This window comes from Nansenia antarctica (genome assembly GCF_963989245.1).
Source record: "Nansenia antarctica genome assembly, chromosome: 1".
NCBI lineage: Eukaryota > Metazoa > Chordata > Actinopteri > Argentiniformes > Microstomatidae > Nansenia > Nansenia antarctica.
In genome coordinates, this window is record NC_137674.1 from 88,749,365 (window position 1) to 88,768,358 (window position 18,994).

The 18,994-nt window shown below is 48.2% G+C and overlaps 1 protein-coding gene across 1 annotated transcript in view; it reads right to left on the minus strand.

The window, feature by feature from the left end:
- The window catches only part of LOC308153706 (TGF-beta receptor type-1-like), a gene marked incomplete at both ends in the record, with an annotated part of 90,297 nt that extends 78,226 nt beyond the window's left edge, over positions 1-12,071 (minus strand). Inside the window, one exon of the mRNA XM_080526899.1 lies at positions 12,002-12,071. Within this exon, the coding sequence (XP_080383025.1) occupies positions 12,002-12,071 (70 nt within the window). The remainder of the gene's footprint in view (positions 1-12,001) is intronic.
- Between the last annotated feature and the right edge of the window lie 6,923 nt (positions 12,072-18,994).

The window sequence follows — 18,994 nt, forward strand, 5'->3', positions numbered from 1 at the left end:
GTCTCCACAGAGCCTCACATCCCTCTGGTCTCTACAGAGACATCCCTCTGGTCTCCACAGAGACATCCCTCTGGTCTCCACAGAGCCTCACATCCCTCTGGTCTCTACAGAGACATCCCTCTGGTCTCTACAGAGCCTCACATCCCTCTGGTCTCTACAGACACATCCCTCTGGTCTCCACAGAGCCTCACATCCCTCTGGTCTCCACAGACACATCCCTCTGGTCTCCACAGAGACATCCCTCTGGTCTCTACAGAGACATCCCTCTGGTCTCTACAGAGACATCCCTCTGATCTCCACAGAGCCTCACATCCCTCTGGTCTCCACAGAGACATCCCTCTGGTCTCCACAGAGCCTCACATCCCTCTGGTCTCCACAGAGCCTCACATCCCTCTGGTCTCTACAGAGACATCCCTCTGGTCTCCACAGAGCCTCACATCCCTCTGGTCTCTACAGAGACATCCCTCTGGTCTCTACAGAGACATCCCTCTGGTCTCCACAGAGCCTCACATCCCTCTGGTCTCCACAGAGACATCCCTCTGGTCTCTACAGAGACATCCCTCTGGTCTCCACAGAGCCTCACATCCCTCTGGTCTCTACAGAGACATCCCTCTGGTCTCTACAGAGACATACCTCTGGTCTCCACAGAGACATCCCTCTGGTCTCCACAGAGCCTCACATCCCTCTGGTCTCCACAGAGCCTCACATCCCTCTGGTCTCTACAGACACATCCCTCTGGTCTCTACAGAGCCTCACATCCCTCTGGTCTCTACAGAGACATCCCTCTGGTCTCTACAGAGACATCCCTCTGGTCTCCACAGAGCCTCACATCCCTCTGGTCTCTACAGAGACATCCCTCTGGTCTCCACAGAGCCTCACATCCCTCTGGTCTCTACAGAGACATCCCTCTGGTCTCTACAGAGACATCCCTCTGGTCTCTACAGACACATCCCTCTGGTCTCTACAGACACATCCCTCTGGTCTCCACAGACACATCCCTCTGGTCTCTACAGACACATCCCTCTGGTCTCTACAGACACATCCCTCTGGTCTCTACAGAGACATCCCTCTGGTCTCCACAGAGACATCCCTCTGGTCTCCACAGAGACATCCCTCTGGTCTCCACAGAGCCATCCCTCTGGTCTCTACAGAGACATCCCTCTGGTCTCTACAGACACATCCCTCTGGTCTCTACAGAGACATCCCTCTGGTCTCTACAGAGACATCCCTCTGGTCTCTACAGAGCCTCACATCCCTCTGGTCTCCACAGAGACATCCCTCTGGTCTCCACAGAGACATCCCTCTGGTCTCTACAGAGACATCCCTCTGGTCTCTACAGAGCCTCACATCCCTCTGGTCTCTACAGAGCCTCACATCCCTCTGGTCTCTACAGACACATCCCTCTGGTCTCCACAGACACATCCCTCTGGTCTCTACAGAGCCTCACATCCCTCTGGTCTCTACAGACACATCCCTCTGGTCTCTACAGACACATCCCTCTGGTCTCTACAGAGACATCCCTCTGGTCTCCACAGAGACATCCCTCTGGTCTCTACAGAGACATCCCTCTGGTCTCTACAGAGACATCCCTCTGGTCTCTACAGAGCCTCACATCCCTCTGGTCTCTACAGAGCCTCACATCCCTCTGGTCTCTACAGACACATCCCTCTGGTCTCTACAGAGACATCCCTCTGGTCTCTACAGACACATCCCTCTGGTCTCTACAGACACATCCCTCTGGTCTCTACAGACACATCCCTCTGGTCTCTACAGAGACATCCCTCTGGTCTCTACAGAGCCTCACATCCCTCTGGTCTCTACAGAGACATCCCTCTGGTCTCTACAGAGACATCCCTCTGGTCTCTACAGAGACATCCCTCTGGTCTCTCTACAGACACATCCCTCTGGTCTCCACAGAGCCTCACATCCCTCTGGTCTCCACAGACACATCCCTCTGGTCTCTATAGAGCCTCACATCCCTCTGGTCTCTACAGAGACATCCCTCTGGTCTCCACAGAGACATCCCTCTGGTCTCCACAGAGACATCCCTCTGGTCTCTCTACAGACACATCCCTCTGGTCTCCACAGAGCCTCACATCCCTCTGGTCTCCACAGAGCCTCACATCCCTCTGGTCTCCACAGACACATCCCTCTGGTCTCCACAGAGACATCCCTCTGGTCTCCACAGACACATCCCTCTGGTCTCTACAGAGCCTCACATCCCTCTGGTCTCTACAGAGACATCCCTCTGGTCTCCACAGACACATCCCTCTGGTCTCTACAGAGACATCCCTCTGGTCTCCACAGACACATCCCTCTGGTCTCTACAGAGCCTCACATCTAGGGATGGGACGATTATCGTTTTTATCGTTAATCGCGATAAAAACACCCGCGATAACTTAATCGTGGAGAATTTCAATTATTTAAATAATCGTCATAATTGTATATTATGAATTAACTGTGTTTAACAAAATGTCTGGCGCTATTTTTCAGCCTAGGCTACATTACTTTTGCAGTCAAGTTAGCGACTGTTACTGTAATATAATTGCGTTTCCTCACATGAGCCACGCGCGAATATCCTCACAGAACTTGTCACGCGCTATTGTTCAGCCTGCATGGGTAACGTTACTGTCAAGTCAGCCTTGTCAGTCAGTCACTAGGTAACGTATGCTAGCCTACTCACCATGGCTGTCAGTCAGTCACTAGGTAACGTATGCTAGCCTACTCACCATGGCTGTCAGTCAGTCACTAGGTAACGTATGCTAGCCTACTCACCATGGCTGGTGAAAAACTTTAGACGGGATACTGTCATTGGCCTTCCTTGTTATTACCAGGCAGTGACAGTCTATGGCTGCAAAAGGCACGGTCGCCCCTAAGCTTTAGCAAATATATTGTGGTTTACTTAATACTGTTCAGCACTTGAGGTTACATGCAATGCATGACTTGTGCTATATAGGCTAAATAAAATTATGAAAGCGGCAAGTAGCAAGTGTGCGCATCAAAGGCATTAGGCACGTAACATCCATGCTGTATAAACACATGACAACTAGGGATGCTCCGATTTATCGGCCACCGATTTAAATCGGCCGATTTCACTCCAAATGACTCGATCGGTGATCGGCAAAAATGGCCGATCGCAAAAACCGATCTTCTTTTTTTTTTTTTTTTTTTTTCCTGGGGAAGACAGATAACTGAACAGAACACATAGGAGGACGTAACAGTATGTAAACCATGAAGGCCACGTTTATGATGTCTTTTATACAGCCATATCGACTGACTTGGGCTTCAGGCCCTAACTGGGTGATAGGTCAGACCTTTACTATGCCATAAAAATGGGTCTGCGTTTGCTTGGTGCCTAATGGATCAAAACTTTTGTCTAAAAAGCAAAAAATATTTAGGCTATCCAGTCAGTTATGTATTTAAAAAAAAATCGGTATCGGTATCGGTATCGGTTGATCTTGAGGAAACAAATCGGTGATCGGTATCGGCCCCAAAAATCCAGATCGGAGCATCCCTAATGACAACCGTCCGTTATTTCCCGAACTTTGCCCGAACCCCCCGCAAGGACCCGGGGAACAACGGCACGCTCCCCGCGGCTGCTATCAGACTGGCCGCGGGAGTGAGTGTTGAGGGAGAGAGGAGACGGCAACCCTCGCTCGCCATAGACTGTATCCCTACTTGTCTCTCCTGAGCTCGGTTGTAACGTGAACCATGGAATACAGGATATGTTAGATGCTTTACAGTAATTCCCCAAATGACCAGAAAAGGAAGTTAGATTTGTCGCTGGTCGCTTTTGACTAATTAAGTCGCCAAGGGGCTCTGGAAGTTGGCAACACTGGGAGTGCGTTCTTTAAACTTCCTTGGGTACGTTAATGAAAGGTGCTGATTGGCCGAAAAGGAGTTAGGTCAATCAGCGCTCGATTGCTCTTTCTTAAGGACCCGGATTATGTCCAGAGATAGAATCTAGTGCCACTAGAATCTGAATTTGAATTACTGACTTAAAATGTCATAAAAATACAACAAAATCTAAGTTAAAGTGATTACAGTGTGTTTTATTGGCATTCGAAAAAAATAAAACTATTTTTTATTTTTTTATTCTCGCGATAATATCGTGGATCGCGATTATTTTGCCCATGATAATCGTGATATGACATTTTCTAATCGTCCCACCCCTACTCACATCCCTCTGGTCTCCACAGAGACATCCCTCTGGTCTCTACAGAGACATCCCTCTGGTCTCTCTACAGCAGCGTTTCCCAAACTGTGGGTCGCGACCCCCTAGTGGGGCGCGGGGGTACTGCAGGGGGGGCGCAGAAATAATGGGAGGGGAAAAAAATGCACACACAAGAGCTGTAAACAAACACTGCTTGCTTAAGGTTACCATCAGGGGTGTTGTGGGCGTTGGATGATAAAAATGAGAACCTGAATGGAGCGCAGGCCATAAACTGTAACAAAGAGGCAGCGAGGGGGCTCCATTCACGTCATTGACGCGCGCTCCATTCACGTCATTGACGCGCGCACTCCCTCCTCCAGCTATCTAGCAGCAACAACAACAATGGATACGTTTATGAAAGAGCCAGAAGCTAAACGAAAAGCGAAGGAGCCCATGACAAACGTCCCAAAGCCAAAGTCAAGAAAGTATGACGATACATACCTCTCCCTGGGCTTCACGTCTAATGTGGTCGGTGCGGAGGAACGACCACTGTGTGTCCTCTGTCTCAAAACTTTAGCGGCAGAAAGCATGAAGCCTAGCAAGTTGAAACGTCACTTGGAGACCACACACCCGACTGATGTGAAGAAGCCCCTCGATTTCTTCAAGAGAAAACTCCAAGAATACCGTGGTCAGCAGAGCCGTTTCGTTAAAACAGCATCTGTTACGTCTAATGCTCAACTTGCCTCCTACAAAGTGGCATATCATATCGCCCAGTCTAAAAAACCACACACCATCGCTGAGGAGTTAATACTCCCTGCTGCAATAGATATGGTTTCACATATGATAGACGAGGCAACAGCCCAAAAACTCAAAGCTATCCCCCTGTCAAACAACACTATTGCGAGACGCATCAATGACATCTCAGAAGACATGAAAGAGCAGCTTGTTGAGAAAATAAAAGACCAACGCTTTGCGCTCCAGGTAGACGAGGCCACAGATAGTAACAAGGACTGTCTGTTAATAGCGTATGTCAGATACATTGATGCGGAGGGTTTGAGCGAGGATTTGCTATTTTGCAACTATGTCCCAAACAGAGCAACAGCTGATGAACTGTTCAAAATCATAGACAAATACCTGAGTGAAGCCGATCTGAAATGGGAGGACTGTGTGGGGATATGCACCGACGGTGCCCAGGCCATGGCAGGAAAACGGGGAGGGCTCCAGACGCTCATCAAGCGCGTTGCACCGAAAGCAGTGTGGACTCACTGCATAATACACAGGGAGGCACTCGCGTCAAAGCAGCTGAGTCCAGAGTTGAATGACGTTTTGTCTCATGTTATCACCACCGTCAATTACATAAAAACAAGACCACTGAAAGCTCGCATTTTTTCCGCTTTGTGCGAGGAGATGGGCTCCGAGCACACAGCCGTGCTATTTCACAGCGAGTCGCGTTGGCTCTCTCGCGGAAAGGTGCTGTCCAGGGTGCTATCGCTGAAAGATGAGATCCGAATCTACTTGGAGGAGGAAGGGAACGAACTTGCCAGCAAGTTTAATGATGAAGACTTCCTCATGAAATTGGCCTACCTAAGCGACATGTTTGAGAAGCTCAATGAATTGAATCTACAGTTGCAGGGCAACAACACACACCTTCCACATCTGGCAGACAGGATACAATCTTTCACACGGAAACTGGACATGTGGGGCAGGAGACTTGAACAGGGGGACATCGACTCATTTGGGAATCTGAAGGCATTCATCGAGACCAATGAGCTGCAGAGCACAGTGGTTCCATGTATGAGAGAGCACATCTCAGCCCTGAAACAAAGCTTCCAGAAATACTTCTCTGTGGATGACAGTGCCAAATACGACTGGATTAGAGATCCATTTGTTGCACCACCACCTGCCATGTTCAGCACTGCGGAAGAGGAACAGTACATCGACATGACTTCAGAGTCAACCATGAGGCTGCAGTTCACATCCACGACTTTGGCTGGGTTTTGGATTGGAGTGGAGAAGGACTACCCTCTCATTGGACAGAAAGCTGTGGGAATACTGCTGCCTTTTGCAACATCGTACCTGTGTGAGATAGGCTTTTCTGCTGTTGCTGCTATCAAAAGCAAATACAGGTCGAAGTTGAACATTGAGAATGAACTGAGAGTGGCAGTCTCAAAACAACAACCCCGCTTTGAGAAGATTTGCAAGGCAAAGCAAGCACACACAAGTCATTGATCGTAATTGTGATAGAAATGTGAGGAGTAAGAATAGTGATGCAGTAGAAATTAGTTAATGTTGATATGTTGAATATTTCAGTGGCACAGGATCATTTGCCAAGCACTTATGTTCCTTTTCAAACCATAATAAAATATAAAACTATAGTTGGATATACTGTATGTGTCTTGTTATTATTAGAAGAGAAAATGTAATGTTTTTACAACTTTATACAATTAATTATATCAATCTAGGTGGGAACCGGGTTAGGGGGGGCTCGAAAATATTTCCAATTACCCAAGGGGGGCCTGATTGAAAAAGTTTGGGAACCACTGCTCTACAGAGACATCCCTCTGGTCTCCACAGAGCCTCACATCCCTCTGGTCTCCACAGAGACATCCCTCTGGTCTCCACAGAGCCTCACATCCCTCTGGTCTCCACAGACACATCCCTCTGGTCTCCACAGAGCCTCACATCCCTCTGGTCTCCACAGAGACATCCCTCTGGTCTCCACAGAGCCTCACATCCCTCTGGTCTCCACAGACACATCCCTCTGGTCTCTACAGAGCCTCACATCCCTCTGGTCTCCACAGAGCCTCACATCCCTCTGGTTTCCACAGAGCCTCACACACAAAGGAATGTCACACAAAGAACCATCCTGAGCTTCCACACCGACAGGAGAACGTGTGCTTTATCTTCATTCAAATAAATGGTGTTAAGCACACATTGACGTGCAAGACAAAGAACATAGAACATCACTCTCTTGCAACGCAGAGGGGGAAATATAAAGCTAATGTAATATAATGAAAATCAAAAGACTCGCAACGATGTGTCAAATATGAACACACACACATACTAGGCAGAGACGGCATTTGCATGAAATGCACACAAGACCATCGACATGACTGGGGAACAGGAGTTGATCTGCTGAGGAAGGGCAGCTCTTTGTTGGAGGTGTTGTTGTTTCCAGCGATGTTCAGTCTGCTGGCTGCGTGGCTGTCACGGTGGGCTCACACACGGTGAACTATCTATCTGTCTATCTACCTATATATCAGGGACGTGCCGTCCATATAAGCATTAGCGCCACCTGTAGGAGTAAAGCACTCCCTACTCTGCTTTGCATATAAGCACTCCGCTCTCTGCTTTCCCTCGCGTACATTCGAATGCGTGAAAATTAGGGATGGACGGTTTCCAATTATTGAAACCGAAAAACCGTCAGAGAGTAAAACCGCGGTTTTCCGGTTAACCGAAAAATACAGTAAAAAAAAAATAAAATAAATAAAAAGTAATTCTTTTTTTTTTTTTTTTTTAAAGAGCGCCAATTTCAAATAATTGAGCCCTACTGCTACAATACACTCATGTTGAACACCATTAAAACACCGTAAGCACAGTCGCAACACATTTAGGCTACTTAGTTTCACAAATATAAGTGGAAAGGCAGACTTTTGTAAGCTACACCATACATGAAAACACATGAACACTTAACACACCAGCTCCGCTGATCCAGGGTGCACGCCTGCACGGAAGATCATCTCTTGGAACAGCGTCTTAATTGAATGAACTGCTTTCTCAATATCTTGGTTCTTAGACAAAGTTTCAGCTGCTGCTCAATATATTTAAATATTTGAATACTGCTCAATAATCACTGAAATATTAGACTTAGAATTATGCAGTGAACATACTTAAAGCTTTTCATAAAAACCACATGCCGCGAGACTGACTCGTCCTGAACTGTCGTAAGTCAATCAACAAAGAATGCCCCATCAAAATAAAAGTGCCCATGGTAGAGCTGTCAAAATAGAGCTTTCAAAATAAATGTACTAATACAGATAGAGATAAATACAGAACTACCTTTGCGTCACTAAGTGACCGCGTATCTTCTGAGACATGCGTTCTGTCATCACTTTCAGTAGCGCCTTCACACACAGTGGCGCTGTGCACAAACACTCTTGATCCGTATAGCTCTTGTTTTATTATATTGTGGTTTAGTAAATACTGCACTTGGAGTTACATTCAATGCATGATTTGTGCTATAGAACATAAATAAAGTTTGATTGATTGATTGATATCAAATCAAATCACATTTTATTTCTATAGCGCATTTCTCACAAAAGTGACCCAATGCGCTTTACAGAGAGCAGCGAAAATGATCTTATTAAATGTAAGCGAGTAATTGTAAAAAACCTTTCCTATCTACCAATAACTGAAAGCAACTATCTTTCCCATAGAGTGATTCGTTACCCTTAAATATAATCCCAATTAGATATTAATCCTCAGTTATTCTTCACAACTGACCAAACCTCTCACTCATTGCGCGGCAGATTCAGACTGTATCATTGTTATTTTCACACACGACAAACATGTGACATGTTCCAGTTTTATTCTTATTCTATTTTATTCTTCTAAAAAATAAAAAAAAATAAAATAAAAAAACGGTTTCAGACGGTTTTGATAAAAAACCGTTTCTATTTTTATAAACCCCGGTTTTCGGTTTAACCGAAAAACCGTCCATCCCTTTTAAAATGTCTTTTTTATTTTTTTACGATGCCTCAACCCGCTGTTTAATGTGACCAGGGTAAGCATGCTTACAGCCAATCAGAGTAGGTCTTTCATTCCGATAAGAGCTACTGATTGGCTCTTATCACTTTCAAGTTCACTTAACATTTCACCTCTCGCCCGGCAGAATAGCTTATGCCAGCTAGCTCAAACGATCTAAATAATAATAATCAATAAGGATAACTTGCTTGATTTTGTGAATATGGACATTACTGTCAGCGACCTAAAGGGATTTCGTAGACTGGACTGGACTGGAAAAACACAACTACTGGCTAAAGGCCGCCCGGCCGCTCGCTCACCGATGTTCACACTGACCCAGAAAGGGAGAGTCGCCAGCGGCTACAGCAAGCCTGGTATGAGCGGTTTATATGATGTATATGATTCGCGAGGCTGGTGGCGATCTGTGCTTGTTTATATGGTTTGAGTACTTTGAGAGGGAGGGTCTGTGATGTGATGTCAAGTGCCTGTGTGACAAAGTGTGAAAAGAAAGTGTGTTGTGTTTACTATGGAGGATGGAAACGGTGTGTGTCTGTGTTGTGCGTGTGTGCGTGTGCGATGTTGAAACTGGACTTGTAGATTTCAGTAGGTTGGCTACTTGAAAAGATCTTTGAACAATGAGCACCCCTGATATAGTCGAAACTGGCAACTGTTTTTGTTGTTGTTGGTAATCTGATCACAACGTGACACTACAGTTTATTAGCGGGTTCTAGGGCATCAAAATTGCATTTCCTTGAAACTGCGTTCACTGATAGCGTGTATGTGTAATTACGTGTATTTCTATATCTTATGCTTACCCAATCTAAAAGCTCACGGCACGTGCCTGCTATATATATATATATATATATATATGAGAGCCAGTGAGCTGCTGTCTGCGAGCCTTCCTCGTGTTCATGAAGCATTCGTAAACAGTTAAGCAATATCACACGAGAGGGAGTGTGTTATACTGAATATCAGCACGGCTGTGATTCGGTCATAGGTACGAGGCCGCCAGGCCGAGTACCGAAGACAATCACAGCCGTGCTGATATTCATTATAACACACGACCTCGAGTGTGATATTGCTTTTATACAACAGTTCTACAGCGCAATTTATTAGTTAACAGTAATAAGTGACAACAGATTATGATTTGTTTGTTTATTCAATCATTTATTTTGTCTCCGTCAAGAAGAAATAGTTCCACAACGGGACTGTTCAACTGGACTGTTGCCTAGTAATCTGAACACAAACTAGCTACTTTGTATCGTGGCTAGCTACTTTGTATCGTGTACATCAGTATTTGTACATTTCCATGTATTGTGCAACCAGTGAAATATGACTCGGTTGACAGTCGCTTTGGTGGCATGTGTGAATGTGATTCAGAGTCAGACCAGTTGACATCAGACAGCACGCTGCTCCATCGTTTTCTAGTGTGCACATTATAGTCAAATATCAACATAAGTCAACTCTCTAACAATGAATACGGTGAGGTATCCAGTAGTACACAGTCTATTCTAGCACAAGCAATTGAATCAGACGCGCCTCTTGAACTCACACTACAAATGTCCGGAGGTTAGAACAGCAGTACGATGGCGCAGGTCCGCTCTACAATGTAGTCTAATTAACGGTCATTTAGAACACCTGTGCGGCGGAGTGATACGTATAGTTAAAAGTCCCAGTGCTGTTATACTATATATCGTAACTCATGGAATGCCTCTTGTCCAATCAAATTACTTGGTCGGAACTAACTGTTGTATAATATGAGATAACGGACACGGACTACCGTGTCACACCGCAGCTATAGACTGACTACACTGCTGGCATGCACTAACCAGGGGGTCTGAGACTATACTGCTGGCATGCCCTAACCAGGGGTCTGAGGAACCTGCCCGCCATGCATGTATGTAGCCTGGATAGCGAGCTGCTGGCTGGCAGGTGTGTGCTCCATCATGACCTGCCCAGGAGTGATCCATCACATATATCATGAAAGATGGAACGAAACATAGAGAAGCCATGGAGATAATTGCAACACATCGAGCTGTTGCGAGTATGCATGAAAGTTCACCCCCAGCCTCTCGCTGCTCTCTCTCGGTCATGGTCCAGACAGATGCATGAATGATCCGTGTAAACATGTATAACACATCACATCTGTGCGGGAGGGTGACTTTGTATCTGCGCCGAGGAACACTTCTCCCAGTCAGTGTTTACTAGGGGTGGGCAAACGATCAACATTTTTTGTTCGATCATCGTAACGAATTAACGATCAATTATCGATTAATCAATAAGGTTTTTTTTTTCATTAAAAAAAAAAAAAAAAAATCCGGTTTCAGACGGTTTTGATAAAAAACCGTTTCTATTTTTATAAACCCCGGTTTTCGGTATAACCGAAAAACCGTCCATCCCTAGTTGGGTCGCAGTTCAGGCCCGCAGAAGGCTCCCTCAGAAAGGTGCAAACTTGTCAGCAGCAGCGCCTGCTGCGTATTGCTCCCCGAGGAGCTGTGCCATGGCGCTGACCGGAGGTCAGGTTACACTAACGTACGGGAACTTCCGTCATGCCGTACTGCGTTGCGAAATTCAATGCGAAGGCAATGCAAAGTTCATTTCTCACACATAACGTGGACAAACTAATTTCCATTATTATTATTATTATTATTATTTAAAAAAATAAAAAAATAAAAAATAAAACGATTATCGAGCAAAATATTTTGTGATCGACCAAGACCTTCTCGATCAATTAATCGATCATCGATCATCGATGCCCACCCCTAGTGTTTACTGTTCACAGCACGCTGCAGATGACTCGTCCAGAGTGGACACCGCTACGATCCTGGGTTCAGCCCCGGAGCCCCGGTATGTACATGTGACTTTAGCTGTTTTCTGTAGCTTTTCTGTTGTTTGACTCTTCCTCTCCGCGGAGACATCCCCTCCACAGTGAGCCCTGCCAGCGCCATGTCTGCCTGTCTGCCCTGCGCCATCTTTACCCGATCAGTCTGCAGACTGGCTCGGACTCAACAAAGACACACAACACAAGCCCCCGAGATCAAACTTCCTGATCAGAACACAGTGACAGAAAGAGACAATTTCCCGAACACAATGTTGTTTCCTTACCGTAATTTTCTTGAATCCTAGTCCCAAACAAGAGGACTATTAACACGAGACAACACGGTATCGCATCCATCGTGGTTCAGACTGAAGGGTATACCGCCTGTCCACTAGGTGGCAGTATCTCGTTTGCTATGCTGTCCGGCTCAGTCAGGAGTCGGCCATGTTTATTTGTTTAGTGTCAGTCAGACGTTCATGTTACGGTGGCCGTCTATCGAGCTGTCCACCTAATTCCTGTAAGTTGGTTATTCTAATGTTTCTGGTTAAGTTATATATTTACATTTACCCTGCTTATACTTTATCTCAATTCATGCTTCTATTGTTTGTATATTTGCAGGGCGTTTTCATCTTTGTCATTAAACACTTCATTGACATTGAGGAGCGTATTTCTTCATGAAAACGCCAGGAATTCTTCCAGGAAGCCATGGTCGTCGTTGCATGCTCTGTCCCTGGCTGCGCTTTCGGAACTGAAAACGTGTCCGAAGCACTCGCCATTGCCCTGTTGACTAATCATGGATTTGCCCATCAACGCACATCGCCTGTCACAGCCGCGCCGACCCCCCGAGGCCCGAAACTGGATCGGCCTAAAGTCGACGTAGGCGTATCGATTGAGGAATGGAACGTGTTCATCCGTCGTTGGGACGTCTTCTGCACTGGCTCAGGCATAGGAGCCGCCGAGGCCCCTTTCCAGTTGTTTCAGTGCGCTGGGCCTGAACTTGGTGACAGCCTGTTGAAAGTCAACCCCAACGCCGCTTCCGAACCTTTGCCACACCTAATTGCCGCCTTACGTTCACTAGCAGTCATCCCAGTCGCCACATGTGTCCTGCGCACCGAGCTGCTCCAGCTACGCCAGGAGCGTGATGAGACATTCCGCGCCTTCACTGCCAGAGTACGGGGGAAAGCGGAGACATGCGCCTATGTTACAGTATGTGGGTGTGGCGAGGATGTGGACTATACCGACCACATCATCCGCGACGTTCTAGTCAATGGCATCTCTGATTCGGACATTCGCAGAGAGGTACTAGGGACGCCAGACATCCTTAAAATGCCAGTGAATGACGTGGTTGCACTCGTCGAAAATAAAGAGATGGCCCGCAACGCTTTCCCGTCATCCGCCCTTTCGGCCATGTCGTCACTCCAGCGCTTGACAAAGAGTCCACAGGCGAGCCCCACCCCGACCCCAGGCCCAGCGGACGTGGCTAAACGAGCCCCGTGCCCAGAGTGTAAGAGAACCTTTAATGTCTTCACAGAGGGATCCCGCGGATGGAATACCAAGCCCCACCAGCTTTGTATCGACTGTTATAGGGCCCGCCGACGCAATGGGCGACCGCAGCCATCTGCCAGCAGTCAACAGGCCGCCGTGGAGTCAGAACCGATCTCCCAGATCTCGTCGGTTCAGTCTGATGCCCGCCCTGGCCAACGTCGTGGGAGTCACCACCAACGCCACGCCCCCACGCCCATCAGACTTGAGCACCACATTTTCTCCAAGGGCGAATGGAGACGGGCCAGGCTGAGAGACCATCCCCGAGCGCTGATCACTATCTCGGTTGACATGCCTGTCGGACCGAGTGCAGGCACCGGCGACCGTGGCTCGGTCAACGGGGCGAGGGTATCCGCCATCGCGGACACTGGTGCACAGTCGGACCTTTGGTCCCTAGAGGAGTTCATTGCCTGCGGATTCTCACGTGACGACCTGCGTCCCGTCCATCTCAGCATGTCGGCTGCCAACCGCTCCCCCATAGCTGTCGAAGGCGCATTCTTCGCTAGACTCTCGACAGCCTCCAGCAGCGGTGGAGTGGCGTCCTGCCGCTCCATGGTGTACGTGAGCAGCTCAGTCCGGGCCATGTACCTATCCTACGAGTCGCTGCTCAACCTCGGCCTCTTGTCTATGGACTTCCCATCAGGTGACATCGTAGGGGGGCCCAACGACGAGCGTGGGTCTTACACGCCAAACCAGCCCCTGTCCGTCAATGCTACGAGGTCCACCAACGGCGGCTGCGGCGACCCGAGTAACCCCCACAGCGCCCAGTGCTCATGTCCCCAGCGTACGGTCCCTCCGGAACGCCCTACGGCGCTACCTTTCCCTGTCACACCAGAGAACAACAGCCGGATGAAGGATTGGCTATTCGGGAGATACGCCTCATCCACATTCAACACTTGCCCTCATCGGGCGCTGCCGTGCATGGAAGGGCCACCCATTGAAATGCATGTGGACCCCGCAGCCACGCCGAGAGCATGCCACACCGCGGCCGTTGTGCCTCTACACTGGCAGCAGAGAGTCCACGATGACCTTCTCCGGGATGAGGCCCTCGGTGTCATTGAACGTGTGCCATACGGCGAACCAGTGACATGGTGCCATCGTATGGTGGTCACTCGGAAGCACAATGGCTCCCCCCGCAGGACCGTGGACCTCTCACCTCTCAACAAGTTCTGCCTACGTGAGACTTTCGCCACCGAGTCCCCATTCCACCTCGCACGTCGTATCCCAAAGGACACCTGGAAGACTGTCACGGACGCCTGGAATGGCTACCACAGTGTGCCCCTGCGTGAATCGGATCGTCATCTGACCACATTCATCACGCCCTTTGGCCGCTGGCGTTACACCAGGGCGCCACAAGGTTTCCTATCGTCGGGGGATGGCTACAACCGCCGTTTCGATGCGGTCCTCTCGGACTATGAGCGTAAGGAACGTTGTGTGGATGACACCATCCACTATGACACCGACCTGGAGCAGCACTGGTGGAGGACCATCGACTTCCTTACTCGTGTCGGCCGGGCAGGCATCGTGTTGAACCCGGACAAGTTCCAGTTTGCGGAGAGGAACGTCGAGTTCGCTGGCTTCAGGGTGTCGGACACTACTATCGAGCCACTCCCCAAGTACTTGGACGCTATCCGAGACTTCCCCACCCCGGACTCCACGACGGATGTCAGGAGCTGGTTCGGCCTTGTCAACCAGGTGTCGAACTATGCCCAGCTGCGCGACACGATGGCTCCATTCAAGCCATTCCTCAGCCCACGCTGTAAATTCTCATGGTCACCCGAACTGGAGGAAGCCTTCCAAACGTCCAAAAGTGCTATTGTCGGGGCTATCCGTGAGGGCGTGGAGATCTACGACATGCAGAAGCGCACCTGCCTCCGCCCTGACTGGTCCAAGCGCGGTATTGGTTACTTCCTGCTCCAACAACATTGTAGCTGCGCCTCGGGCATACCAGACTGCTGCCCGGGAGGATGGAGGATCACCCTCGCTGGTTCACGCTTCCTGTCCCCGGCCGAACAGCGCTATGCGGCCATCGAAGGAGAGGCCCTAGCCGTGGCCTGGGGTCTGGAGCAAGCACGGTACTTCACGCAGGGGAGCGACAACCTCGTCGTAGTTACAGACCATAAGCCCCTGGTGAAGATCTTTGGCAACCGTACGCTAGATGAGATAACGAACTCACGCCTGTTTAGACTCAAGCAGCGTACCCTCCCATGGCGCTTCGACATTGTGCACCTGCCTGGAAAGAGCAACTATGCAGCTGACGCAACCTCAAGACATCCGTCTCCATCAGGCTCAGCGAACGGCCTCTCACTGGGATTGCCGGGCGTGCCTGACGCCGTGGAGTCAGCACTTATGGCTTCCATCCGCGCCGATGCACAAGAGCTCGGAGCCGTCTCTTGGACCGTCCTTGCACGTGAAACAGCAAGTGATGCATGCCTCAGCCACCTTCTGCACCTGATCGAACATGGGGACAGGGTTGATATGAACGACCCCGCCCTGGCGAGTCTATCACCAGTCTGTGAGTCCATTTACGCACAGGACGGCGTCCTGCTATATCATGACCGCGTCGTGGTCCCTCCATCCCTCCGCGACAGCGTCTTTCGACACCTCCATGCCGCCCACCAAGGGATCTCGGCGATGGGGCAACAGGCCCGTGCCATAGTCAACTGGCCAGGGATGTCAGAGGATATCCGAGCCGCCAGGTACGGATGTGCGGACTGTAACCGGAACGCTCCGTCACAAGCAGCCACGCCCCCCCTACCATCCTCGCCACCGTCCACCCCATTCGAGGCGGTGTTTGCTGACTTCTTTGACTATGGAGGTCGTCACTTCCTAGTTATCGGAGATCGACTATCGGGCTGGGTGGAGGTCCTATGCTCCACAGCAGGCACTGATATGGGAGGCTCAGCTGGGCTGGTTCGCCACCTCCGTGCGTTCTTTGGCTCCTTTGGCGTGCCGGAGGAACTTTCGAGCGACGGTGGTCCGGAGTTCACAGCAGGCCAGACACAGGACTTCCTCCGTTTGTGGGGCGTCAAACACCGTGTGTCCTCTGTTGCTTTCCCACAGTCAAACGGAAGAGCGGAAGTTGCAGTGAAGTCTGCGAAGCGCCTCCTGATGTCCAACACTGGCCCGACTGGCAGTCTCGATCATGACCGCTTTCTGCGTGCCATGATACAGTTACGCAACACGCCTGACCCCGACTGCAACCTCTCACCGGCGCAGATTACCCAGAAGGAGTTCGAAGTGGACGAGACCTACACCCTGGTAACATTAGGCCTATATAAAGGCCTACACCCTGGTAACATTAGGCCTATAGAAAGACCTACACCCTGGTAACATTAGGCCTATAGAAAGACCTACACCCTGGTAACATTAGGCCTATAAAGACCTACACCCTGGTAACATTAGGCCTATATAAAGACCTACACCCTGGTAACATTAGCCCTATATAAAGTTAGCTACACATTTTTTCCACAATCACTCATGGTTCCATTAAATGTCATATAATTACCTTAAAATACTCCTATTGGAATAGGGCACATTGGACATACTAAGCGCTTACTCTATTCTTATTGCCAATTTCACTCAGAAAAAGTAATTTCAGTTCCTAAAAAAAAATACCATGGTATTCGGTTGATTGGGTACATTCATGCTCCATAATTTAGAACAATTAGTTACGAAAACACGAGGAAAAAATCACGATGTTCTACGAGTGCTAGGGGGTTTCATCAATGGTTATACGTGTTATCAATGGTTGGTCTGTCTCCAATGCCTGGGGTAATAATCACTATCATAAATAAACTCAATATGTTAACGCCATATTGCCCTGTAATTAGACCACGCGACCACAGCTCCGTTGTGTCTCTTATTGTCCAAATGTTCCCTGAATTTTAGCTGCATGTTTTTCCAGCATGTAAATCCGTTGTGAATAAAAATTCGACTCCCCTTCTTTCCCCCTGCCAATACTGTGTCGTTTGTGACATTTACCAACGTTTATGCTATCAATAGTTCGAAGCTAGCGTTAGATGCGAGGCTGCTCGGGAACATTATTTGTTTCACAAAATAGCCTGATTTAGTTGACCATGAACATCAGAGACTAGACTACATTACGAATGTTCATTTAAAATACTCTATAGTGAGCACTGGTATAAGAACATGAACCAGAGAACAGCAGTAAATGCAAGAACCCACGGTCGTCGCTGATGATGTTGCATTTTCAATTAGGATACGTTTACGGGATTAAAGGGACAGGCGACGGGCGAAGAGAGAGGGAAGGGATTTCCAGAAATCCAAATGTCCTGCTAAATTCGGACCAATCACAAAACTGTTTTGCAAGCGCGTCGCCGACGAGGTTAATTGCAACATTGTAACATATTGTAACTTACTCCATCCTAAATCGGAACGAAATGTAGGTCTGAAAGCGGCCTAAACTAGCTTCAATCTGATTTTTTTCTGTTCTCCGGTCATAAAGTGGACTGAATCAATTAGTGGCGGAGAAAATGTATTCGTGGCGGCCCGCCACGAATAAATGCATATAGAGGAAACACTGGTGATGCACTGTATGGCAAACAATGTATTTAGTGAGGGGTGAGCAAGGCTGCATAAACTCTAGTGGCCATAGCAGGTGTGGGCCGTAGGGGTTAGAGGGGTTACTGAAATGAGCTCTGTTGACACTGGCTATCTTTGGGAGCTCACCCCACCGTTTAATATTCTGGCATCCGAAACATTCTGCAACATTCCATCAAACCACAGTTAGGCGGACGCACCGAAATGGCTGGAATTCTCCCAGAGAAAGCCACCATAATCCTGGTCTTCACTCACACAAATTCAAAGCATTTTTTTCTTTCCTGCCCTGAGCCCACACTGGCCCAGGAGGCTGTGGCATTTCTCATTGCATAACCAGGCCACTTCTAAAGACAATGTCATTACTAGTTTTGTCACTCCTCTTTTCCACACAAAACTGCCTGCTGGACAATGGCAGGATTGTTTGTGGTTTTTTCGCCATGCTTCATAAGCAGGTTACAACATAAAGGCATGATGTGCACAGAGTAAAGTTGATCACCTCGCTGTGGGGTGGCCTGTCAGTGCCTGTTGTTAGAGAGGGTCAGATATTGAGGGGTTTGGGTACACAGTAGCACCATAGAGGCATAGACTGTGCAGAGTGTATCTAAGGAATGTGTTATGTTAGTGCTGGCCTGGCATTTATCCAACCTTGAGTTATCTTACTTTGTGTTACAGCACATGAGCATAGGTGTTTGAGTCTGGATTTTTGGGGGGATGGCAATAACCGGCCACTCATCATACTAGTTATTCTGCATCAAGAGAGAATGGGCTTGGTATGCAGTACAATGGAACCTGGTTATTATACAGAAAATAAGTGAGAACATTATGTTTTAACACAGCGAACTAGAGTCATTTGTCACGCTTGTTTGCACACCGTGCTCGTATGCAGGTTATCTACGGTCGCTGAGCATCTCTCCGCCTTAACGCTAGAACTCGAAAGTGTAAGTGAATATCTATAGACAGACTGGGCTGTTGTCATAACATGTGGCAGCCCATTAGAACATCTCTCATTGCTTACCCTGACAAGTAGAGTAACATTCTGTTTATGGTACAGAATGTGACGCGTTGTTGGAAATGTATTAGGCATTCATTATAGATGAATGTGGAAATGATATTGTATCATCTATTACATTAGCCTGTATTTTAATTATAGGCCTATTGCATGATGTATTGTATTG